This window comes from Dendrobates tinctorius, unplaced genomic scaffold, assembly GCF_039654945.1.
Source record: "Dendrobates tinctorius isolate UK_male_01 unplaced genomic scaffold, ASM3965494v1 ptg000202l, whole genome shotgun sequence".
NCBI classification, from domain to species: Eukaryota; Metazoa; Chordata; class Amphibia; order Anura; family Dendrobatidae; genus Dendrobates; species Dendrobates tinctorius.
In genome coordinates, this window is record NW_027361869.1 from 1,239,906 (window position 1) to 1,266,390 (window position 26,485).

The 26,485-nt window shown below is 45.8% G+C and overlaps 2 protein-coding genes across 9 annotated transcripts; both read left to right on the forward strand.

Annotated features, from left to right (window-relative positions):
* Positions 1-7,073: 7,073 nt before the first annotated feature.
* INTS15 (integrator complex subunit 15) lies at positions 7,074-15,429 on the forward strand. Of its 4 annotated transcripts, none has more exons than XM_073553553.1 (7): positions 7,074-7,258; positions 7,530-7,725; positions 9,694-9,915; positions 10,037-10,202; positions 10,281-10,763; positions 11,392-11,431; positions 12,879-15,429. In XM_073553553.1, exons 2-7 carry the CDS (start codon positions 7,537-7,539, stop codon positions 13,201-13,203), a joined length of 1,425 nt encoding a protein of 474 aa, XP_073409654.1. In that variant the 5' UTR covers positions 7,074-7,258; positions 7,530-7,536; the 3' UTR covers positions 13,204-15,429. The 4 variants fall into 4 exon arrangements, with proteins under 4 accessions (XP_073409654.1, XP_073409652.1, XP_073409655.1 ...); XM_073553551.1 differs by having other exon boundaries at positions 7,075-7,258; positions 10,278-10,763; XM_073553554.1 differs by having other exon boundaries at positions 7,090-7,222; positions 10,278-10,763.
* Positions 15,430-15,925: 496 nt separating this feature from the next.
* NAA60 (N-alpha-acetyltransferase 60, NatF catalytic subunit) lies at positions 15,926-25,441 on the forward strand. Of its 5 annotated transcripts, none has more exons than XM_073553556.1 (8): positions 15,926-16,097; positions 18,383-18,466; positions 18,920-19,035; positions 19,110-19,239; positions 19,321-19,417; positions 19,496-19,730; positions 20,480-20,642; positions 21,701-25,441. In XM_073553556.1, the coding sequence occupies exons 3-7, from the start codon at positions 18,926-18,928 to the stop codon at positions 20,634-20,636; spliced, it is 729 nt and encodes a 242-aa protein (XP_073409657.1). In that variant the 5' UTR covers positions 15,926-16,097; positions 18,383-18,466; positions 18,920-18,925; the 3' UTR covers positions 20,637-20,642; positions 21,701-25,441. The 5 variants fall into 5 exon arrangements, with proteins under 5 accessions (XP_073409657.1, XP_073409660.1, XP_073409661.1 ...); XM_073553559.1 differs by lacking the exon at positions 15,926-16,097 and adding an exon at positions 16,123-16,182; XM_073553560.1 differs by lacking the exon at positions 15,926-16,097 and adding an exon at positions 16,252-16,270.
* The last annotated feature ends 1,044 nt before the right edge of the window (positions 25,442-26,485 follow it).

Genomic DNA, 26,485 nt, shown 5'->3' on the forward strand with positions numbered 1-26,485 from the left:
CAGCATCTCCTATATACAGTATGAGCCCCCACACAGCACTCCCTATATACAGTATGAGCCTCCACACAGCATCTCCTATATACAGTATGAGCCCCCACACAGCACCTCCTATATACAGTATGAGCCCCCACACAGCATCTCCTATATACAGTATGAGCCCCCACACAGCACCTCCTATATACAGTATGAGCCCCCACACAGCACCTCCTATATACAGTATGAGCCCCCACACAGCACCTCCTATATACAGTATGAGCCCCCACACAGCATCTCCTATATACAGTATGAGCCCCCACACAGCACCTCCTATATACTGTATGAGCCCCCACACAGCACCTCCTATATACAGTATGAGCCCCCACACAGCATCTCCTATATACAGTATGAGCCCCCACACAGCACTCCCTATATACAGTATGAGCCTCCACACAGCATCTCCTATATACAGTATGAGCCTCCACACAGCACTCCCTATATACAGTATAAGCCTCCTACAGCACTCCCTATATACAGTATGAGCCCCCACACAGCACCCCCTATATACAGTATGAGCCCCCACACAGCACCCCCTATATACAGTATGAGCCCCACACAGCACCTCCTATATACAGTATGAGCCCCCACACAGCACTCCCTATATACAGTATGAGCCCCCACACAGCACTCCCTATATACAGTATGAGTCCTCACACAGTGCCTCCTATATACAGTATGAGCCCCCACACAGCACTCCCTATATAAAGTATGAGCCCCCACACAGCACCTCCTATATACAGTATGAGCCCCCACACACAGCACTCCCTATATACAGTATGAGCCCCCACACAGCACCTCCTATATACAGTATGAGCCCCCACACACAGCACCTCCTATATACAGTATGAGCCCCCACACAGAACTCCCTATATACAGTATGAGCCCCCACACAGCACTCCCTATATACAGTATGAGCCCCCACACAGCACCCCCTATATACAGTATGAGCTCCCACACAGCACCCCCTATATACAGTATGAGCCCCACACAGCACCTCCTATATACTGTATGAGCCCCCACACAGCACCTCCTATATACAGTATGAGCCCCCACACAGCATCTCCTATATACAGTATGAGCCCCCACACAGCACTCCCTATATACAGTATGAGCCTCCACACAGCATCTCCTATATACAGTATGAGCCTCCACACAGCACTCCCTATATACAGTATAAGCCTCCTACAGCACTCCCTATATACAGTATGAGCCCCCACACAGCACCCCCTATATACAGTATGAGCCCCCACACAGCACCCCCTATATACAGTATGAGCCCCACACAGCACCTCCTATATACAGTATGAGCCCCCACACAGCACTCCCTATATACAGTATGAGCCCCCACACAGCACTCCCTATATACAGTATGAGTCCTCACACAGTGCCTCCTATATACAGTATGAGCCCCCACACAGCACTCCCTATATAAAGTATGAGCCCCCACACAGCACCTCCTATATACAGTATGAGCCCCCACACACAGCACTCCCTATATACAGTATGAGCCCCCACACAGCACCTCCTATATACAGTATGAGCCCCCACACACAGCACCTCCTATATACAGTATGAGCCCCCACACAGAACTCCCTATATACAGTATGAGCCCCCACACAGCACTCCCTATATACAGTATGAGCCCCCACACAGCACCCCCTATATACAGTATGAGCTCCCACACAGCACCCCCTATATACAGTATGAGCCCCACACAGCACCTCCTATATACAGTATGAGCCCCCACACAGCACTCCCTATATACAGTATGAGCCCCCACACAGCACTCCCTATATACAGTATGAGTCCTCACACAGCGCCTCCTATATACAGTATGAGCCCCCACACAGCACTCCCTATATACAGTATGAGCCCCCACACAGCACTTCCTATATACAGTATGAGCCCCCACACAGCACTCCCTATATAAAGTATGAGCCCCCACACAGCACCTCCTATATACAGTGTGAGCCCCCACACACAGCACTCCCTATATACAGTATGAGCCCCCACACAGCACCTCCTATATACAGTATGAACCCCCACACAGAACCTCCTATATACAGTATGAGCCCCCACACACAGCACTCCCTATATACAGTATGAGCCCCCACACACAGCACCTCCTATATACAGTATGAGCCCCCACACAGCACTCCCTATATACAGTATGAGCCCCACACACAGCATCTCCTATATACAGTATGAACCCCCACACAGAACCTCCTATATACAGTATGAGCCCCCACACAGCACTCCCTATATACAGTATGAGCCCCCACACAGCACTCCCTATATATAGTATGAGCCCCACACACAGCACTCCCTATATACAGTATGAACCCCCACACAGAACCTCCTATATACAGTATGAGCCCCCACACACAGCACTCCCTATATACAGTATGAGCCCCCACACAGCACCTCCTATATACAGTATGAGCCCCCACACAGCACTCCCTATATACAGTATGAGCCCCCACACAGAACTCCCTATATACAGTATGAGCCCCCACACAGCACTCACTATATACAGTATGAGCCCCACACACAGCACTCCCTATATACAGTATGAGCCCCCACACAGAACTCCCTATATACAGTATGAGCCCCCACACAGCACTCACTATATACAGTATGAGCCCCCACACAGCACCCGCTATGTAATCACATAAATAAAGGAAACAGAAATGCCATAATTGCAGCTTTACAGTCACTGCGCTTCCACCTCCCCCCCCCGAAAAAAAATGCTACAAAAAGCAATCAAAATCTCCCAAAAATAGTATCAATCAAAAATACGGCTCGACACAAAAAAAGCTCCTTCGACAGAAAAATAAAAATAACTACTGATCTCAGAAAATGAAGACAAATCATATTTTTTCTCTACAGGAAAGATGTATATCTTTGTACTGTGTTAGCCAGTAGATAGAAAAATATTCAGAATTGAGAGTCCTCAGTGGTTGTTACCTTTTAATGGCTTACTGAAAAGATGGTAACACATTGCAAGCTTTCGAGACTACTCAGGTCACTTCATCAGGCATAGACTAATACAAAATCTGAAGAGTCACATATTTATACACAACACAGCACAGAAAAAATGCAATAGATGAGACAAGTGACGTGAAGCAGAATTATGATTATGGGAGAGGGAAAAACATAAATATTGGACCAGTTCATAGATAAGAAGTCCGGATGTTTTATTGTCCTCTGATTGGGGTCTCCTAATGTGTTGTGATTCCCCCACGAGGTCTTAGGAGCAAATTCCTTAATTGATGTAAATACAAAACCTGACAACTTGGACAACCACTCCATTCCAGACACAAAAGCATCTAACTGTGTCATCAATCTCTCGGATTATAAACCCAACAAAGTGGAACTGGCCGTGCTTTCTAGAGGACTCTCATTTTGTCCCACTAAGGCCCTAGATAAAACTGAACTCTGCAGTGATATGGAACATTATTTCAGAAGACTGCGCCTGAGGGAATATTTCAATGATACAGAAGATTCAGAAAACACTCAGACCGAAGGAAAAGGGTTCCTAACAACTAGGAAAAGGTCAGACTGGACACCTCCACCTGGACGCAACCCTCATTTGGATAAATATATAGACTCCTTCAGACATTTGATAAAATCCACAATCATAGACACTAACAGGAGACAGGCATCCAACATCAGTGCCCAGGAGAGAAAGGCCATACGGTCTTTAAAAACCAACAAAGAAATCATCATTAAACCTGCTGACAAGGGAGGTGCAATAGTCATGATGAATACGTCAGACTACATGAAGGAAGCAAACAGAGAACTTATGGACACATGCTACTATAGAAAATTGGAGTCGGATCCTACACAGTACTATTACAAGGAACTAAACAAGTTGGTATCTTGTTTGCCTGACCAGTCCATAAGAGGCAATGACCTGATACAAGAGAGTCGAAGAATAGTTACATTCTACATGCTTCCCAAAATCCACAAATCTGGAAATCCTGGAAGACCAATTATTTCATGTGTGGGCACCCTCACTGAGCAGGTATCTGGATGGGTAGAGGGTATTCTTAAACCACTGGTGAAGGATACACCTAGCTACATTCAGGACACAACTGACCTATTGAATAAACTAGCAGCAATAGGTCCTCTACCAGAAGGAACCATCCTGGCCACCATGGATGTGGAATCTTTATACTCTAATATCCCACACCAAGATGGATTAAATGCCTGCAAATTCTTCATGGAAAACACAGGGACTGATGCTGATGCTGTGGTGAAACTTATAAAATTCATCCTCACCCACAATTACTTTGAATTTGACAACAAGATCTATCTACAGGAGACTGGCACAGCTATGGGAAGTAAAATGGCTCCACAGTATGCAAATCTTTTCATGGCCAAGCTTGAAAGCGACTTTTTGTCCTCATGCCCCATCAGGCCCCTAGCCTACTACCGCTTCATTCATGATATTTTAATCATCTGGACGGAGTCTGAGCAACAGCTAAAGATGTTCCACGAACAGTTTAATCAATTTCATCCCACCATCACTTTAACACTCAACTACTCCAGCACTGAGATTAACTTTTTGGACACCATCATTAAGCTAAAAAGCAATGAAATAGAGACATCCCTGTATCAGAAGCCAATCAACTGTCCAACATACCTTAAATGGGACAGTTTCCATCCAAAACACATAAAGAACTCTATTATCTATAGCCAAGCCACCAGATACAATCGTATATGTTCCAACCCCATGGATAGAGACAAACACATTGGTCTCCTCAAAAAGACCTTTTTGAATCAGGGCTACCATCCAAGAACAATTGAAAACCAAATTACACGAGCCACCAGATTGTCAAGGAATCACCTGCTACATTACAAAGCTAAAGAAGAAAATAACCGGGTGCCTCTAGTAGTCACTTACAACCCAAATCTGGAGGTGCTAAGGGGAGCTGCATGGAAATTACAACCTTTACTACAAAAAGATGCCCGATTACAATCCATATTTCCAGACCCCCCTCTGCTGTGTTTTAGGCAGCCCCCAAATCTAAGAAGCATCATTGTCAGAAGCTCCCTGTCCTCTCCTACAGCTGCAGGAACCTTTCCTTGCAACCAGAAAAAATGTAAAACCTGTCCATCTATAATGACCACGGACAAGATAAAAATCCCCAATTCACATCAGGACTACAAGATCCCAGGTACTTTCAGCTGCATCACATCTAATGGGGTGTACTTAATTATTTGTACTAAATGTCCTACAGGGGGTCTGTATGTGGGGGAGACCGGGCAAAAGCTTAGAACAAGGATGAATGCTCATCGTCACACAATAAGAGAAAAAAGAATGGATCTACCTGTGGCAAAACATTTTTGTATGACGGACCATGACATCAGGGATATGAAATTACTGGTATTGAAAGGTAACTTCACATCTCAGAGAGAGAGAAGAGTCTGTGAGTATAAATTTATGACGACCTTTGACACTCTCAATGCTGGAATGAATGTGTCGCATGGATTTATGTCTTTTTACATCAATTAAGGAATTTGCTCCTAAGATCTTGTGGGGGCATCACAACACACTAGGAGACCCCAATCAGAGGACAATAAAACATCCGGACTCCTTATCTATGAACTGGAGCAATATTTATGCTTCTCCCTCTCCCATAATCATAGCTCTGCTTCACGTCACTTGTCTCATCTATTGCATTTTTTTCTGTGCTGTATTGTGAATAAATATGTGATTCTTCAGATGTTGTATTAGTCAATGCCTGATGAAGAGACCTGAGTAGTCTCGAAAGCTTGCAATGTATTACCATCTTTTCAGTTAGCCATTAAAAGGGATCAACCACTGAGGACTCTCAATTCTGAATATTTTTTCTCAACAAACTTCTGATTTTTTTTCGTTAACCTTTAAAATAATAATAAAAAAAGCTGTTCCAAATTTGGTATCTTTGAATCCTGTCACCAGGTTACTTTTTTTCCTTCACTGAATGAAGTAAAAAACGAAACCCCCAAAACACAATGGAGGAATTACATTCTTTTTCACCATTTCATCCCATTTAGCATTTTTGTTCTCATTTTCCAGTATATCTCATGGTAAAATGAATGGTGTCATTGAAAACTACAACTTGTCCTGAGAAAATAGACCAAAAGAAACGCTCCATGTTAAATTTTGGCTTTTGGAGGGGAGGTGGGAAGGAACAAAAAAAGGAAAGTGCAAAAATGAAAAAAAATGTTCAGTCCTGAAAAGGTTAAAGGGGTGGTCCGGCCTTAGGCTTCAAGTCTGCACTGACTTTATGTGACTACAGACTTGTAAATACTCGCATGCTATGAGGATCCTGTAGCGCTGTGAGTAGACGGTCATGTGAGCGCAAGTATGTGAAAGCATACTTCCAGCCACATTACGACTAGACGTGTCCGCTCTCTCCATACTCTTGCATAGGGCTCATACTCACTTGTGAGAGACTTGCACGATTCTCGGGCGAGTCTCTCGCATGAAAACCTGGCACTGCCGCCGGCACTGGGACCGGAGCGTGCGGATACATGTATTTCTATGCAGCCGCACGATCCGGTCCCAGATACGTCTAGTCGGCATGTGATTACGTGTATGCAAATCAAATTCTTGGGGTCACGTGCCTGCCGCTGGAGAATCCCGACCGCCATGCTGAGTGACTGCAGACTTCTACCCTAAGGCTGGACAACCCCTTTAGTACATTACTATATAATACGATTTTTGGGGCGAAATCAGCTCTAAAATTCCAGATTGTCAAGCAGGACTTTGGAAAAGCTGGGTGACCACCGCTGAGGGTCCATATTGTCCACCACCCAGCTTTCCCAGACACTGATAGAACACTATAATGTTTGAACAGCAGTTTTTTGTTTTACAATTGGATAAAAGAGGACACAGCCTGGATGTATATTCACTTTAACTGAGATTCTGAAGAATTAAAATCTATAATCTGATCTGAAACCTAATCGTTGTATAAATCAAAGCACAGAGCCTGCTCTCGTAGTGTACGCTTTAAATAAAGTTGTCTTTGAATTGAAAAAAAAAAAAAAGCCGTCTATCCAAGGCCTGGCCGAACCGAGGCTTGGTTGTAACCACGCCCATCCGCAGCTACGGAAGCCGAGAGAGAGACGGATTGAGACTTTTCGGCGCCCGTGGTTCCTGTAAAGCGAAGGAAGCGGTAGTTGGAAGAGCGAGGTCAGAGGCGAGAGTTGACTGAAGGCAGCAGGGCAGGTCAATAATACAGATATATGTGTGTGCCGAGGGGGGCGCCATAGCTCCAGCTGACAGCAGCCATGTAGTGCACCAGCTGCAGTTTCAGTACCTCTGCTTGCTGGCAGTAATATGTGATGTCACAGTGTTCAGTATTATTGATATAAGAGGGGACACATAGGTAGTTGTGAGCTACAACTATTATTGTGCTGCCTGATGGGGTATGCTGGGACTTGTAGTACTGTAGCTGATGCACGTGTTAATGGCTAAAGTATCTGTTTTCTTCCCACAGGAGCGCGATGAGCGACATCCGCCATTCTCTCCTGCGGCGGGATGCCCTTAGCGCAGCCAAGGAGGTCCTTTACCACCTGGATATCTATTTTAGCAGCCAGCTCCAGAGCGCCCCCGTGCCCATGGTGGAGAAGGGACCCATCGATTTACTTGAAGAGTTCATCTTCCAAGTTCCCAAGGATCGAGGATCCCACAAGGTTTCTGTCTGCTCGTTACATTGTGTCACTCTGCAGGAAGTTCGGGTTCTGTGCCCCTGATGTCTGGGAATCCGCCCATCAGTGGGAATAGTGTCATCAAGGTTATATTAGGGAAATGATCACAGTAGTTGGGTTTTGCAGAAATTCCTGCTGCTCGTAACTCTTTGTGTAGTCCGCACCTGGTTTCCTCAAACCTCATTCAGATGAAAGGCAAAGTGGCAAAAATCTCTGCAGCCTATTTTGCTTCCAGCTTTGCTCTTGTCTGTCTTCTGCTATTGCAGATCTCTTCCATTAAAGGGGTGTCCTGTGAACAAAGTACATCTTAGAAGAATAATAAGTTTCCCAATTGGATGTGTTAAAAAATGTTCCTGTGCTGGGATAATCTTATAAATGTGCCCCTGCTGTGTACTGTGTAATGGCTGTGTCTGACCGTACAGGTACACGGTCTGATCATACACGCAGCTCCTGGTCAGGGGAGGAAGCATAAGCCACTTAAGATAAGGGAGCATACAGATGACACTGTACAAGCTCACAGTTGCTTCTTACTGTGAGGTAACACATTTGCCTGCCTGTTTTATCACAGGAGTGTTTCTGCTGAGTCTCCAGCCTTCTGAGCTAATCGTATATCAAGTCAATGACTTACAAGCTCCGATGGCCACTGGTCTGATCACTTCACAGCTCCTGGCCATGTTTTATTTTTTTAATATATATTATAATTTTATTTCCAAACAGTAAGCACTAAGTTATTTCCTATTCATAAGGTAGTAAAATTAAAGGGGTATGTTAAGAACGTGAGGGTATAGTAAGGGGTGCCAATTAAAAAAAAAAAAAAGAAGAAAAAAAAAGTAGATGAAGGAATATAATCCAAAAATAGCTTGTTTTGGGGCTAAACTTTCCACACCAATCACTGTTTAGTGTGTGTGATTTTTTTATTTTTTTTTTTAAACAAAGGGGCCGGAGTGCCCCAAATTGTGTTGGTTTATTCAGGTGGCAGAAAGAAAGGTGTTTCAGGGGCGAATTGACCCCTACATCAGGAACGCATACCAAATATTGATTGGTGTGCTTGCATACAGGGACCAGTTTGCCCCCGTAATAAGATGTTTTTTGCCACCTGAAAAACATAACGCGTTTTAGGGGCTCTCCGGCCACTTCATCTGAAAAGCACACCAAGCATTAATTAGTCCACTTGCTTGATAAACGAGACAGGTAAGCCCTGAAGCCAGTTGTTTTCTCCCACCCAAATAAGCTATTTTTGATTTATATTCCTTCATCTACTTTCTTCATCTGCCCCCCTTACCATACCCTCATTTTTAATCTACTGCTTACGTTTTACTATGGCAGAACCCACATGGGCTATCCTAGAGGGAGAGGTGGCTGCCAATTATCGCTTTGGTTTTTGAAAGGATTTGATAACTTTTTTTTAGAGAGAGTTTTCTCTTATGTTGTTGCAACATTATCGAAATGAGCATTGTTTCTCTATGAAGCACTTTTTTCTACTGATCGCTGGGTGTCCGACCACTGAGACCTCTAGTGATTCGGAGAAAAGTGTTCTCATCTTGAATGGAGCAGTGGTGCACATTTTTTTACCTTTGCTCCATTCATTTTCTGTTGGACGTGGCCCAGTGACATGTTCAGTTTTTCCCCAACGATCAGTAAAGCTTCCCCTATTATACGGATAGGGAATAATTTGTTAATTTGCACGCTGTGAAAATCTTGCAAGTAAAGCTCCTTTCCATCATTATTAGGCACCAAACCACCTCGTCTCCTCACTGACAGGTAGCTCAGTCAGTAAGTGTCCCAAAAATAGTGTAATCTGGGGATAGACAACTAAAGTACCAGGACCCATTTGGAATATTTGATAGTGGCCAGTTCCCCACCGCCCATATTACTGTTCTATATTGTGCATAAAGGAAATGTATGGACCCTCATAAGTGATACGTAATTTTGATCCGATTTTTCTCCTTTCAGCGATTGACGGCCACGCAAGAGCTGCAGCTGCTGGAGATTCTTTGCAACTACTTCCAAGACCAAACCAAGGAGGCCGTCCGCCAGGTCATCTTCTCCTCGCTATTCAGCCCACAGGGAAATAAGGCAGATGAGCAGCGTATGGTGCTCCTGGGGAAGCTGACTTCCATGGCTGTGGCGATATGCAGGTTGCCAGTGCTGGAATGTGCTGCATCGTGGCTCCAGGTACAAAGTCATTTGCGATCAAATGCTCACTGTGTTTAACCTCTATTGCTGTCAGTGAATACAGAATCCTATTTTTTACTTTGCATGTTGTCTTACACTTCTGTTGTGTCCTCTGATGCAGCGCACTCCTGCCGTGTACTGTGTACGTTTGGCCAAGGCCCTGGTTGGTGACTACTGCGGCTTAGTTCCTGGCTCTGTGCAGACCCTGAAGCAAATCTTTAATGTGAGCCCACGCTTTTGCTGCCAGTTCATCACTTCGGTTGCAGCATTGTATGATATGTCCTCAGGTAAGAGATTGTATCCTATATGGGTGAAGGCATCATAGATGAACTTTTGCTAAAACAATTTTTTCTTTTCCCCAGAAGAACTGATTCCTCCTCATGACCTCCTGGAAATGATCGTTTCTTGGATTTTTGAGGATCCCCGTCTCATTTTGATCACTTTCCTTAACACTCCTATTACGGCCAACTTGCCTATTGGTTACTTGGACTTCTCCCCATTGATGGGTCTGGTGAGGTGGTGTGTGATAGCCCCTCTGGCTTACAGACGCAAACAAAAGGCCGCTGGTGGTGGTCCTATTGGGGTAGATCAGAACCTATATTCCAAGCTACATTTGAGTGTCCTGCAAGGTCTCATGATCCTCCAGACTCACCTGACAGAGAAAAGCCTGTATGGGCGTTTAGCACTGATCATATTTGAGCAGCTCGTGCCTCTGGTGGAGGAACTGGGACAACTTTGCGAAGAGCTTAACCCGTTGAATGCCGAGCAAGAGATGGAATTGGCATTGGATCGGCTGGCGCAAGCGTTACAAGTCTCGATGGCTACCGGAGCGTTACTTTGTACTCGGGGTAAATTTTATAATAGATAAATCCAGGACTAATGGGTTACGTGGAAGAGGGTCACATTGTAATCAGCGGTGCCACTTCTTGAGTTGATGCTTACGGTGCAGGAGAACTGCAGCGCAGCTTCAGTCACATGAATTTTCCCTGTACAGCACAATGAACGGGCTCCAGCACTGAAATGTCGTCATCTTCAGGTTTGCTGAAGGTCTTAGAGATTGGATCTGCACTAGAGTTGGGCAAAAAGTGACACAGGATCCTGGTCCAGCAGATACTTTTGTAGTCAGTGGCCAACCGGACCAGAGAACTGTGAACCACTTCCTACCTGCAGTTTCCTGGTCGCCTTTTCTGAATAGTAGGACCTACCAATCAGGGCACGAGCCAGGGATGCCACAGGTTGTAGGAGGTTCACAGTGCCTTAATCTGATGGACAGTGACTAACGACGTGGCAGCTAGATCAGGAACCTGCAAATCGTTTTCGCTCAACTCGACTTCCCATTGATCACATATCCTAGGGATATGCTGTCACTTTATGAGATGGCAAAACAGAGAAGCTTCAGTGACCCAGTGCACATCCTACAGGCTTAAATGTATGACCGCAAACTTTAACAGTTTATTACTTTTGTTTCCCTTGCAGATGACCTGAGAACCCTCTGCGCACGACTCCCCCATAACAAGTGAGTCCCCACTGTGTCCTTTTACAACTGTGGACTGATGTTTTAGACTAATAGAAAAATTAACTCCTGTCACCTAACTTCATCATTAAAATAGTTTGTTTAGTCCACTCTTGGTGTGTATATACATAATGTACACTGCTCAAAAAAACGAAAGAGAACGCTAAAATCTCACATCCTAGATATCGCTGAATAAAATATTCCAGTTGCAAATCTTTATTCATTATAAGGTGGAATGCGTTGAGACCAATAAAACATAACAATGATCAATGTAAATCACAATATCCCATGGAGGTCTGAATTTGGAATAATACTCAAAATCAAAGTGGAAAATCAAATTACAGGCTGATCCAACTTCAGTGGAAATGCTTCAAGACAAGGAAATTATGCTTAGTAGTGTGTGTAGTCTCCACGTGCCTGTATGGGCTCCGTACAAAGCCCGGGCATGGTCCTGAGGAGGCGGTAAATGTTCTCCTGAGGGATCTCCTCCCAGATCTGGATCAAAGCATCAGTCAACTCCAGGACAGTCTGTGCTACAGCATGGCGTTGGTGGATGGAAGGAGACATGACATCTTGGATGTGCTCGATTTGATTCAGACTTTCTTGCCACAGATCGCATTGATGTGCCATCCTGGATGAGCTGCACTACCTGAGCAACTTCTGTGGGTTGTAGACACCGCCTCATGCTACTGTACCTCTAAGGGCAATGATAACATGCAAAAGTGGCCAAAACAGCCAAAAAGGATGAGAACAAAGAAATGGTCTGTGGTCAGCCCCTGCAGAACCTATCATTTCTGCCTGTTGTCTGTACCATTTGCACAACAGCAGAAGAAACTGATTCACTATCAGTGTTTCTTCATAACTGGACAGGTGGATTTCACAGAAGTGTGGCTGACTTGGAGTTACATTGTGTTGTTTAAGTGTTCCCTTGATTTTTTTTTTGAGCAGTATATACATATATATTAGGGGTTCCAGCTATCGGAAGTCCTACTCTGGGTGGGAAATAGACAGGAGCGGGCCACATACTTGTGTAAGTATGTATATTCTGTGTTGTTAAGTGTCCACAATTTATTTTTTTACTTAAATGCTAGCATTCCAATCTAAAAAAAAACTTTGAATAATAATAATTTTTGCAATTGGGTTTCATTAAACATTTTGCGCTGTTTGCATTCTATAACCTCTTTGTTGCACTGTCTATTGCTGGCTGCAGAATGAGTTAACTGGGTATTCGTTAGTGAGCTCACTATGACGGTCTGACAGGTAGTTTGTTATACTTTTATCTGCCTTTTTTTTTCTGAGCTCTTCTTAGACCACATTAAAGCAGGAAACAAACAAAAGCAAAACAGTGCAAAATTTTAAATGTAACCGAATCGCAGAAAAAAATTCTCAAAATGTAGCCAACTCTTATTTAACCCCATTTTCTTTCTGCATATTCTTTTTTCTCTTACAGCTTAATGCAGTTGGTGGTGTCCGGTCCTGTGCAGCCGCCCGCTCATCCGACTCTGACCCCCGCGTTCTATCCTCACATCCATACGCCACCTCTGGGTTACCCCACACTCCCTGTTCATGCAGCATTACCAGCACATACAGCATTGCCTGCTCATGCTGCTCTTCCGGCACACACAGCCCTACCTGCGCATACTGCTTTACCCACTCATGCAGCGCTACCTACACATCCTGCAATGCCCGCCCATGCAGCGCTGCCAACACTCCCAGGACATCCTGTGCAGACGTTCATGCCTGGCATGACCTTTCCTTTTCGACCTATGCGTTGATTACCTCGATAATATTGCCAGAGATGGACTCATAGCCACAGAGGATGGACGTACACGGAAAGTCTTCAGGGACGTTTCGACTTTTGATATTGCAGGACAACAGGATGGCATCACATATAGGCTACAGTGGGCCGGGGACGGACAAGTTTCCACCATTGGATCACAGTCTCCCTCTCTGGACTGTAATAAAAGTCAATATCATTCACATTTTGGATGTAGGTGGGGAAAAAAAAGACAATTCTCTTAAAGGGGTTATCCCCCATCTGTGAGCTAGGAGAAAGTTACTGATTGCTCTGGATCTGATCTGACCACCTCCTCTCTATTCATTGTCTATAGCAATGCTGGAGAGAGTGGAGCGCAGCCTCCCATAGTGAGCCCAGGGTTCCGGAGTTCTAAGTAAGTTATCCTCTACCCTATAGATTTTTGGTAATTTTACCTTTTGTGGTCATGTTGGAGCTGGATTGAGAAAGAGCACAGTGGCCATTGGGTTGGAATTTTTTTTTTTTATTATGTATATATAAAATATATATATAGTAAAGAAATAAAATGCTAATTCTCAGACCCCGCTGAGCAGATCGTCCGCGCTGCAGCATAAGGCTGGTTCTGCATCTGTGTAATAAGACTTGCCTTTGAACGTGTCTTGCGCTCCCTAGATTAGGGGTCTTTTATGGGTGTCAAAGGGGCGGTCTAACCTTAGACATTTATTATAGATGCATGTCTCATCTCCAGAAGAAAGGACCCACGACCCCCGTCCTGCCTGACCAGGTGGACAATGACTGCGCATGTGTAAAGCTGTCGTCATTCACTTTTACAGGAGTTAGTATGAAAGCAGACAAGTGCGTCCACACACACGGCCCCTTGCCCTTCATTCTCTGCCTAGGTGCACAGGATTTGGGGGGGGGATTCACATACAGAACTTTCCCGGAGTTCTTGTATCTTGATATCGGTTGCTCCCTAATCTGAAATGTTAGCTCCTTGTTGCATCGCACGTGCGCTCTTCAGCTCCGCTAATAGTAACACTCCCAGCATGCTGTAGTCGTGCCTGGTGGGAGTCGTACTGAAGAGATGCAAGTATAAGACCACTGTGCTATATTGAGTGGGCGTCCTCCTGCCTCCCACTTTAGGGTTATGAAATATCTCTGCCTAAAGGGAAAAATTAGCTCTTGGAATCGTTCAGCTGCCTCATCAATCTATATAGCAAGTCCCTTTATATGCCACCACTTCATAAGTGATGGGAGTCTGACCTCTGGGACCCCCACCGATCCTGAGAATTAGGAGGCTGTGGGGCGTCTTCAGTGCTTCCACCATTCACTTACACGGCACGAGGCTACTGTGCAGGTGACACATTGATGGCCCCATCACTCAGAGGTCTGATCTGCTGGAGCAGGAAGGGATGATGTTCCACTGACAGATGACCAGGTGTATGGGACGGACTGCAGTTACCCCCACTGGTCACTCAGAATAGTAGAAGTGTACTCGGCAGGCGGGAGCGCCCTTATACAGGAGCAGAACCGTGCACTTCTGACAATTCTCTTCTGCTATCCGTAAGGGAGTCTCTGGACCCGGCCCTCACCGATCTGGAGAACTTTTCAACACCTAACACATTGAAAAAAAAAACCATGTTAGTGTTGTCACACTTTAAGAGACTCAACTTGTTTTTTTGGGAGACTAACCATTTATCATCTATCCATAGGTTAGGGGATAACTTGCTGATTGCTGGGGGTGCGATCGTTAGGGACCCCAGAGATCGGAGCTCTGTTGTCCCATACTGCATACAGCATCATGCATACTCAGCCTCCATTCATTGTCTATGGGACTGCCAGAAATAATGGAGCACCGTCCCATAGACAATGCATGGTGCAGACACTAAGCACGCGCACCGCCACTACATTTGGGATGGGGGTAACAGGGCTCTGATCTCTGGGACCCCAGCGATCAGCAAGTCACCCCCTATCCTATGGATTAGCTCAAACTGCCAGCATAAGCGAAGCACACAGCCTTGTAGGGGATATCGCTCGTATGAAAATGACACTTTTTGAAATCTAATTCTGCTGGAACTAAGGTGGGATCAGATCTCGCCCCTCTCACTGGTGATTGACAGCTCTGGAGAGAAAGCCAGTAGGCAGAATAGGGCTGATCTTGGCCACGCCCAGGGGGCACTGGTAACTTCATTAACATATGGAATTTAAACTTCAGTTTCTGCAGAATGGAGGCAGCAATAAGAATCCAGGAGCCATTGTTTCAGGGGCGCTGTACCCCTACACGGCTGCGCACTTCGCTTGTACCATCAGTTTGGCCCCACACATTCCCTTTAAGTGATTAAAGGGTCTTTACTCGATGCCAGAGGGGCTGATGGCGTCTTTCACTGGCGGACCCCACAAGCTCCCACGTCAGGCTGCATCAGGAGAGTCCGGACGTCATTATACGTCGCTGACGGATCCACCAAGCGTTATCGCAGCCTCAGTAATAAATATGGACGGAACAAAAGTGGATCTTGCTCTCCTCTCCCACAGGGGCCATTTATTATATTATTTAAACCATTATGCAGTTCACACGGTGCGTTTGCAGTTTCCACAGAGGACACAGACACGGGAGTGAGAACGTGCGACCGTCCGTGTATCAGACACAGTGTGATTGTGCCGCGCCTGCGCGCAGAGAGCTCGGACTCGAGGCCTTTGTTGCTATGGAGATCGCCGCGCACACGCCCGCACCCTGCGCGCAGCAGGCGGACTGCCGGGAACGCGCGTGCCAGCGAGCCGGAGAGGAAGATCCCGCGCCTTCCTGTTCCTGTGCTGCTGCTGACAGCAAAACAACCGGAGGGGACAGCAGCAGCAGCGACGTCACCGCACCGGAAGTACCGGGAGGAAGGAGGCATCAGCGCGGAGGACACGCGGGTAATGCAGGAGTGTGTGTGAGCCGGAGGCAGGCGGAGGGATACACTGTGAGAGCAGATCCTGGGGCTGCAGGATACACCTGCATGTAGGTCAGGCTCCAGCACTGCCAGCTCTATAAAGGGGTCCTCCTGCGGTAAAGGGATCTAATTACTCAGCCAACCAAGACCCTTTTAGTTGGTATTTTTGCACCTTTAATTCCCTGCAGGACCCCTTTAATTGAGTTGTATGTGTGTATATATATATATCCCAACAGATCCCCTTTAAGGCTGGTTCAGTCACGGGCTGGGCCGGCTACAGGTCTCCTGCCCCACAGGCCTCACCGGCGGGCGGTCCGGACGCGGTATGTGGACCTGGCCTCACATTGAAGACCCCATAACTTTCCGTCACCCCTCGGGGTGAGACCCGTGCGGCTTATTGGTGATTTTCAGCTACGTTGCAGCTTTAGTGTTGGCTTACGATCCCTTAAACGTTTGGAAAATCCGCTGACTTATTTCATGGCAGATCTGCTGCAAAATCCGCTGCTGATTTCACCCTTGTTGCAGTGAAAATGGTCAAAAAAACCCTCCTCGGTTTGTGCAGTGTCATTCACTCGCCTGCTGATGGATTTTATCGCTGCGGATTTTATCAGTGCCGATCCGCTGGTACGGTCTGCGGCAGTTCTGTCCAGTGCGGTCCCTCCTGTCGGACAGATTTCACATAGGTTGGATTTTTTTCGTGTGTGCAAAATGTTTGCACCAAATATATCATGGAAATCAGCGATGGAAAATTTGCACCAAATCTTGCGGATTTCCTTTCTGCAAAAATACCGAGGGGGATGACGTGCGGAGGCTGCAGACTATGGCTACACGTCATCGCTGGGACCGGCTGGGAATTTATATGCTCCATGATTAGCAAACGGCACCGCCGGACACTTTCTGCTTGGAAATTTTCCGCAGGATTTGGATGAGAGTTGTTAAAAGCTCATCTTCCTTCCCACTACTGTATTTCGCTGCAGAATTGCAAACTGACCGCTTTGTGTGTATTTACCTGGCAACACTATAGCTGAGATGTGTCTGTATCTCATCAGAGGACCCGTTTAAATGGATAAATTTGCAAAGCTCTTGTAAACACAAGCAATTTTCTTCTTTAAAAAGAAAAAAAATCCTCTTCATTTCCAAGACAGGAGGATTTTTAGCTTTTATAGCTTTCTGCTCGTTGCCAAGGGTGCTGTCCACCGCTGCAGTCTTATCAGCAGTGGCTGATCTGCAAGGGAAAGAGCACAAGGCTCACAAGCTTGCTGATGTAGAGCTTGTAAGCACTGCTCTGAAGCTGCAGTGTTCCTATGCTGCAGAGACAAAGCTATCTCTACTTGTAGCATACTTATGAGGACAGGGCTACAAGCTTGTTGATGAAGAGCTTGTAAGCGCTGCAATGAGGCTGCGGTGTTTCTATGCTGCAGAGACAAAGCTATCTCTACTTGTAGCATACTAAAGAGGACAGGGCTACAAGCTTGTTGATGAAGAGCTTGTAAGCGCTGCTATGAGGCTGCAGAGACAAAGCTATCTCTACTTGTAGGGTACTAAAGAGGATGAGCACAGGGCATACAAGCTTGTTGAAGAGCTTGTAAGCGCTGCTATGAGGCTCCGGTGTTGCTATGCTGCAGAGACAAAGCTCTCTACTTGTAAGATACTAAAGAGGATGAGCACAGGGCATACAAGCTTGTTCATGTAGAGCTTGTAAGCATTGCTATGAAGTTGCGGTGTTCCTATGCTGCAGAGGCAAAGCTAGCTCTACTTGCAGCATAGGAAAGAGGACAGTGCTTACAAGCTTGTTGATATAGAGCTTGTAAGCACTGCTCTTAAGCTGGCAGGATACATCGAGATTCAGTGACTCTGCGGTCATTTTAGTCTGCAGAGACAAAGCTATCTCTACTTGCAAAAAGAAAGAGGACAGTTCGGACCCGCGGCATGATCATCAGGAGTTCCCGAAGAGAGATTATGGGAATGTCCCTTTAATTTGTCTGAGTTTGTAAATACCTGTGTAACCATTTTAATTCAACTTAAAGGGGTATTCTATCTTAGCAAGCTATCCCTTTTGATGCGAAAGTGAACCGCACCAGAGCAATCCTTTATTATCCCCATAGAGAAGTAATGTTTGTTTTCCTTTCAGGGCTTTTAGACCACCCCAGGTATACGAGATATCATCCTGCCATATAGTCGAGATCCCTGCCATCTGATGTTAGTAGTGAGAGGGTTTTGCGGTACCAGCGGGAGTAATCTGTATTCTCGTCTCCTTTCTGTCTTCAGCTCATGGAGTCTCTGTAAAGAGTGGAGGAGCTCGGGGCTCGGCCGGGAGACGCTGATCGGAGGCCACGCTGCTCCAGAACCAAGGTGAGGCTGTTTGGCTTCACGCCGTCCCATAATCCGCTGCCTGCATGCCTATACTACGTGTAGGATATGTCCTCTCTCGATCTGCCGGGCGTGTTTGTAAGCTTTGCTGTGCCCAATGCCGCTTACGTGCCAGGGTACAACAATCACAGCTGGCCACACAGTCTCTGGGCACATACTCCAAGGATTTTGTGTCGGGGTAGACAAAGGCGGCCGATTCTTGGCACTTCATACAGGAGACTGCTGTGACTTGGGTACCTGATACCCGAGACTGCTCTTGGGTTACAATGGTTGGATACAGGATATGGGTAGTATAATCCTTCAGCGCGTCTCTTCGGAGGAGGCTGCGGGTGGTAGTGTCTGGATGGGTAGAAAAAAAGCTGTTCACGTAAAAGTATATCGCCCCCTATAGGAGAGGTTCCCATGAAATTTTTTTTTTTCTGCTGTCTTTGCCAGGTGTGAATGAGCGAGGAGGGCTCCCCCGCTGCTCTCGCTGACACGGTCCTGCGCTTCCTGTGCCATGATGACATAGACACAGTGAAGGAACTATGTGCCGACTGGTTTCCCATTGAGTAAGTCTATCACCGAGAGGGCGGCCAGTATTGAATATCCTATGTAAGTCACACCTTATTCCGATCACTCGCAGGTACCCAGATTCCTGGTACCGAGACATCACATCAAACAAGAAATTCTTCTCCCTGGCAGCCACCTGCAATGGGCAAATAGTGGGCATGATTGTAGCCGAAATAAAGAGCAGGACCAAAGTGCACAAAGAGGTGGGTAAAAGCGTCGCCATCTTCTTATATCCCCTTCTTGGCATCATCGCCTTGCATAATTCTTGATTTTCATGCTTGTAGGATGGGGACATCTTGGCATCCAGCTTCACCAGCGACACACAGGTGGCATACATACTGAGCCTGGGCGTGGTGAAGGAGTTCAGGAAACAGGGCATTGGTGAGACCCGCGGCAGCAGACTGGCATTGGCATCTGTGCTTACTCACTTGCTAATGGGCTTTTTTTTTTTATTATCAGGGTCCCTGCTGCTGGAAAGTCTGAAGAGTCACATCTCCAGTACTGCCCAGGACCTGTGCAAGGCACTGTACCTGCACGTGCTGACCACCAACAGCAATGCCATTCGCTTTTACGAGAACCGACACTTCCATCAGCACCACTATCTACCGTACTACTACTCCATCCGCGGGGTGCTGCAGGATGCCTACACATATGTGCTATACCTCAACGGAGGGCACCCACCCTGGACTGTGATATATCCTTCTCAGATTAATGGGGAGTTTCGTGTCACTATTATTTTAGGATAGAAGATCCTTCAGTTTTTCCTCCCATCTCCATATACATATGCACATTCACTTTGGCTGAGCGTGCATGTGTTCTGAATAGGAAGAGGAATGTAAGCGGTTGCTGGACACCTGTCACTGGGTTAACTCCTATAAGAAGAAAGGATCAGGCATGTTTAAATCCAACATGCCCGATTCTCCAAAAACATTTGCTGTCATAGTAGAGTCAGGATGCCCCCAAACACATTTACTGGTCAGTCATTTCCACCTAAATTAGCAGGTTTGGCCTTTCCTTAGAATATCAGATCGATGGAGTCAAACACCCCGCACTCCACCAATTTTTTTTGCACCCGGATGTATGAAGCCGGAATAGCACAGATTCATACGCTGTATAGTGGCTGTTCTCGTGTACTGTAGGTCAGTTCCTGTTCAAGTGAATGGGAGCTGAGTTGCAGTACCCCAAAACGTCCACTACACAGTGCACTATGCGTCCGTCCGCCGCTGGAGCTGCAAGCAGCTGATCAGTCGGGGTGTTGGCTGTCGGACACCCTTTGATCTGATATCCTAAAGAGGCCATTAATGTCAGCACTCGGGACCCGTTAAAAAGCTGTTTAGTTGGCTTTAGGCATTAGATGGTGGGAGAATTAATGCTAATCTTTTACACCATGTCTAGGTCGGCCATACTTTCTCCACTTCTTTATCTTCTTTAACGTTTCTTCACGGACTATCTGCAGCACCTGGGTTCTGCCCTGGCCGGTCTTAGCCCATGCTCGCTGCCCCAGAGGATCTACCGCCAGGCCCACACTCTGCTGCGTAGTTTACTTCCCTGGTCCGGCATCTCTGCAAAGAGTGGCATCGAGTACAGTCGCACCATGTGATAACAGGTATGGCACACTGACACTGCAGGAGTGCCGAGGGCACTGTCACTCACATGGCAGGTCGGTATTATATGCTACCAGAAACTATAGTAGCCATTGCGCAGCTTAAAAAATTTTCAGAGAAATCCCTAGCGCCTTCAGGGTGTGTACATTATAAAGAAAAACTATTTCTTCAGCCAATTTGCATGTTTCTTATTTTTGTTTCTGTCCCATTTTATTTCCTTTTTTTTTCACTTCCACTTTTTCTCTTTTGTCATGTTGTTCCAAGCATCAGTTAATCCTATTAGACATAACACCAAACACAACGATTCTCCTGTGTGGTGTATAATCCGGAAGTTCTTATGGCCACAGGGGGCGCCGTCCCATCAGATGTAACCATACAATTAAAAGTGGTTTTCCTATTTATAGAGCTAACTGGGGGACACCCTTCCTTGATTGATGGGAGACATGGGTGCATGTTTCTGCAGCTTTTTCCCTTCTAATCTATGGGCTTAATGCAAACTGCTGAATTAATGGTTATCACTGATCCTGATAACGGGGGTCCCCATGTGAATGCACATGACATGCAATGGAGCATTGGTCAGTGGAGTTGAGCAAGAAGAATTGCAGGACAGTGGTCCATTGGCCACATCGCTAGCCCCCCCGATATTCCTCCTAACGACGATGCGCCAGAGTGTACTAATCAGAAAAAAATGGCAGCAGATAGGGTTCACAGGGCTCCGTTCCGGCAAATCTTTTTGCTCAACTCTATTACTGCTCCGTTTATACAGGAGACCCCAGACCCTTGTTCTCGGGATTCAAGTGGTTCACCCGCGGGGGACTCTCATCAATCACTAGAACAGAGGTCTCAGTCACTTGTGTGAATGAGCATGTGCGCCCATTGCTCCATTCACCGTATAGGAGTGGTGGTCGCACATGCTCGCTCACACACATGACTTTAGGAACCCTGTTGGGGGGGGAATACGGCAGCTGGGGCTCCCAACGATCATACACTGTTGCTGGTGGGACAACCTGTCATTGATGACACTACCCTAACACTTAATAATTTTTCCACTTTCCTGCAGATCCCCATGGCTGCACATCTCCGTGACTGCACGCTAGCTGCCAGAGGAGCGACACGGTCATAGGATACAGGGTCTGTCATACCTTCCGCGCTCTCAGCAGCCCAGGATCTGACCTGCACACAACTTTTTATTTACAGGAACTTATAATGGGATCTTCATTACTTTCTGGCTGCTGCTATATAACCCGTATGGTTTCCTAATGAAAACTTTGACAGAAGATCCCATTCTCTCCGGCGACACAGGAAGCAGCCTACATTCTGCCCTATTTTTGTAGCCAGGAGCTGCATGTTTTTGTTTTTTTATGACTTCTATTTTTTCCTTACAATCAGTTGGTGTCTAAATGGTTACAGAGTTTTACATATATCTATATATATGGGACAGGTGGGGGCCGTGCGGAACTATGCAGCGGTTTATGAGGCCTCTGCTATGTAGAGGACACTGTCGCCTTTCCCTTCCCATTCAGGTCTTCCTTCTGTGTTGTGTGTGGCACAAGGAGTGTGCGGTCCGACCAATACTGACATTATCCTACAGAGCGTAGCGGAGGACCCATCCCAGTACAGTAATGGCACCCACTTTTCAGGTAGGGTTTGTACATTGGGTGTCAACTGAGACAAAGCAGATGCCAAGTAATCGCATCATTCAATTTATTAACCCTAGTGCCAGGCTTTTTTTTTTTTTTTGCAAAAGCGTCCTCATTATCCTCATGCCACACCGTGCAAATACCTGATTAATATAATGGTAATTAACAGTGCAAAATGTGGCATGAGGCTGCCCCCTTGACGTCGTATCCATGCATTTATTGGCCGCCGTCACATCATGCAACACCTTGGCCTGGCTTATTAATCAGAATTTTGTTTTTAGTCCACCCTTGGTTTCCTAATCCATAGATTTATATTGTATACCTTTATGGTCTGTATCATATTTGCAGCATGTTTTTTGTGACTTTTGTTTCTCTTTTTTTTTTTTCGGCTAATCCAATTTTAATTTATTTTAATTTTTTTTCCTTTTAAGACTGAATTTGCACTTGTCCACATACATGCATTAGCTCATATTAGTGCATAGCTTAAATGTAAGATCTACATAATGTCTGTTACACAAAATCAAGCTCTTATCTCGCCAACACATACCGTAAAGGCCCTAGTTGGCCCCGTGTGCTATATAATTGGGTAGCAATAAACATGCGAAGGAGTGGGGGGGGGGGATTGCAGGACCTAAAAGTGGCAAAACCTGGCACCATAGTAGACTGTGTAAGCCAATTGCTCTCCAGTTTGCATTTCCCAGTATCGGCTTTTATGTTTTTAAAGAAGCTTTTTTTTTTTCCTTTTGCAGAAGACTTTTGTGCAAATCACCTGCGGATTTTAACTTCTTCCGTTCTGTTGTTTTGATTCATAGATGGCAAATAATGGCGGGTTAATGTTTTGTCAAACGTACCTCGTGGGTCGCAGCTTATAACTGACCGTGATGATGACAGGCATAATAAGGGATATGTCTTGTGGTTTGACCAAAAATTGGAACTATGGCAGAACCAAGATTGGCAGAAAAAAAAAGGGTAGGCATCATCCAGAGACTGGATATGTTTGAAGGGGGTGTCCGACGCCGCTCACATCCACGTCGTGAGGTTACGTAGGCGCATTCACGAGCGGCAGGACTCGTGGCACGTCGTGCATGTGTTCAGGCAGGCATCTTCTGACGTATTCTCATTAGTCGTCCCTCTCCACACACCTTTCGATGGGGAATTGTTAGGGACCGGACACACCCTTTAAAGGGAATCTGTCACCCTATTTTTCGCCTATCAGCTGCCGGCACCGACATCAGGCTCATCTGCAGCATTCTGTAATTCTGTAGATAAGCCCCCAATGTAACCTGAAAGATAAGAAAAACACTTTAGATTATACTCACCAGGGGGGGCGGTCCGGTCTTGGTCCGATGGGTGTTGCGGTCCGGTGCCTCCCATCTTCAAACGGTGATGTATTCTTCTTTGCTGCCTGTCGTGGCTCCTGTGCAGGCGCACTGCTTTGCCCTGTTGAGGGCAGAGCAGAGTCCTGCAGTGCGCAGGCGTCGGGAGAGGTCCGGCACCTGCGCACTGCAGTGTTCTGCTCTGCCCTCAACAGGGCAAAGCAGTGCGCCTGCGCAAGAGCCACGACAGGCAGCAAAGAAGACAATGTCGCCGGAGCGGACCGTGACACCCATTGGACCAAGACCGGACCGCCCCTGGGTAAGTATAATCTAACTCTTTTTTTCTTATCTTTCAGGTTACTTCGGGGGCTGATCTACAGCATTACATTACATTACAGGCGATAATTGCTTCACCTGTGCAATACAAAGGAAATCCCTTTAAAGCTATGGTTATGTTACCATTTGCACTTACTTTTTTTTTTTGTATTGCCAAAATGGTGAACCTTACCGTTCTTCCTGGTGTATGTGAACCAGGTTTTATTAAAGAAATCTGCGCGTCCTTGTTACGTCTGTAAGGTTCGGACCCCCATCCCCAACCTGTGGCTTTCCTAATCCAAGCCTGGGCTCTTTTCACACTACATGGAGCTTTTTATCGAGGGCATACTTTAAAAATATTTCCGATGTCAGGGTCCGACGTATGCCTACAGTAGCAATTGTCAGGCATAGGGTCCTATTGAAAGTAATGGTCGACCTCCCAGTATAATGGGGGGGGGGGGTGAGGCTTTTATCTGTGTGGACAAAGCCCAACATTTATACGTCAGAATCTGAACATAACACAATGTGGACAGAGCTATAGATCACCATAGAGTTCCATAATGATTCGACCTCACTTCAGTAAAATTATTAGGGGGGGTGTAAGGGTCTTGTATTTGCATTATGACCTTCCGAAAAACGAAAACTCGCCACTATTGCAATAATCTGGGGTCTTCTCCACTTGATCTATCCCTATTGCACTTTTCCTTGTAGCAGCAGAATGGAGGACAGACGGGGAGACACCTCTTATTAAAGTCATCTACGGTTTCCTCTATGTAGAGGGCTCCCCTCCCTCGCTGACACACAGCGGGGACTCCTGTCAATCGACCACCCATTAGTGCTCGATTTGACATTGGACGGAGGGGATTCACAGTATATGGAGGGCATAAAAAAAAAAGTTGACAATTACTTTAAAGTTTCTGCACTTTCACAAAACTTTTTCACACGTCCTATATTTTGATTGCACATATAAATGAATGAACATAAGAGCTTATCTGACCTCGAACTCGAAGGATGGGGCTCCACAGAAAGTATATGAAAGCAGAATCGGACGGGGAACTTCTGATCCTCCGTTTTAGCATCCAGAACACAACTTCTGTCAAATATTTTGTGAAAGTGCAGCTAAACTTTCAGCAATGTCGTCCCACGTCTCGGGATATCAGTATGTTATGCTTTGCGTAGGTCCTGGATGTACGGAGTGTACGGCCGGTCTCCATTATATGGTTTTGTGTGTGTAGTATATTAATTGCACACTTTTACATGCACATTATATAAGAATCCTACCATTGGTCATTCTGTAAACGGTAAATCTAGAGAACTAGACACTTCTCCGGTATATATGCCCTCACCCAGCTGTACATGAATACGTGTGTCTTGTATGTTAGGTTATACAGTGCGTGTGTGATCGAGTGTGCGTACACAACATTTCGGTTGCTTTTTGCTCCATCGCTGCACCAGTCATTGTGAAACCCTTTGGATGTTTTCTATTTATGACAAAAGTGTTGTCAAATAATAAAGTATACTAGAACCATTGTTTCTTGGCCGATTTCATGGGTGTGGATGGGGTCTCATCAAAAAGTCATTGCAAGGCATCATGACTGCTCCTATGAGGATTGCATAGGGAGAAGGCCATAGATGGAGCCATTGCAGACCAATGGACGCAGTCAGACGGCCGTATGAAACGAATGCACGGCAAGGACTGCAGCGGCAGCGGAGATCTCCCAACCCCAGCGTGACAGCTTCATGTATTACTATGTTCAGGTAGGGAGAGCCGCCGGCCAGTCAGTGCAACCGTTCCAATCTCGGTTCGATTTATGCAGCACCTTTAAGGAGTTGCTAGTTGTGCAATTTCCCTATACTAACAAGCGGGAGCACACGCTTTACAGCTTAGGTCTTAGGAGAAGACATGGAGCAGGCTTGCAGCAGCACAGCTTATCTGCAATACCAGACAGAACCTGTGAGCAGAGGTGGCACTGTTTTTGGGATTAGATAATCTGTGTAAGGATATGTGCCCACGTTCAGATTTTTTTTGTGTTGCAAATACGTGTTGGAAGAAAAACCACGTTTTTGCGTGTATTTTTGATGCATTTTTTAATGTTTTTTTTTTTTTTTTTTCCTATTGTAATAGGTGAAAGAGGCTGTAATTGCTTCAAATCTGGATGGAAAAAATAAGCAACATGCATGGGATTTTAGGAGTCTCATTCAGGGCTCATCCACATTGTCAGTATTTTCCCCGTAGGAGAAGAAGGCATCGATTATTCTGATCAGTGTGGTCCGAGTATCATCAGTTTTTCTCGTGCGTGGAGATAAAAATAAAAAAGAGTTTCTGCACCTTCTCTATACTGACAGTCCATGAAATTTGGACCACACTCTGATGTCATCCAAGTGCAGTTCAATTTTTTTTTTTTCCCCAACAGACCCATAGACTTGCATGGCCGATTTTGAGCCGATGCTCTGATCACAATTTGATATGTCTCTAATATTTTCTGCTGACCAATCGGTCTGATGAAAAAAATCGGACATGTGAACATCCCCGGAGAATATCACAGGATTTGTAAATGGAAGCTAAGATGCAAC

Excerpts from the sequence above, each read along its gene's own strand:
- INTS15 (XM_073553551.1), top strand. The coding sequence starts at position 7,537 with ATGAGCGACATCCGCCATTCTCTCCTGCGGCGGGATGCCCTTAGCGCA. Across the intron at positions 7,726-9,693 it reads AGGATCGAGGATCCCACAAG|CGATTGACGGCCACGCAAGA; the intron begins GTTTCTGTCTGC and ends TTCTCCTTTCAG. Across the intron at positions 10,203-10,277 it reads ATTGTATGATATGTCCTCAG|AAGAACTGATTCCTCCTCAT; the intron begins GTAAGAGATTGT and ends TCTTTTCCCCAG.
- NAA60 (XM_073553556.1), top strand. The coding sequence starts at position 18,926 with ATGAGCGAGGAGGGCTCCCCCGCTGCTCTCGCTGACACGGTCCTGCGC. Across the intron at positions 19,036-19,109 it reads GCCGACTGGTTTCCCATTGA|GTACCCAGATTCCTGGTACC; the intron begins GTAAGTCTATCA and ends GATCACTCGCAG. Across the intron at positions 19,240-19,320 it reads GGACCAAAGTGCACAAAGAG|GATGGGGACATCTTGGCATC; the intron begins GTGGGTAAAAGC and ends TCATGCTTGTAG.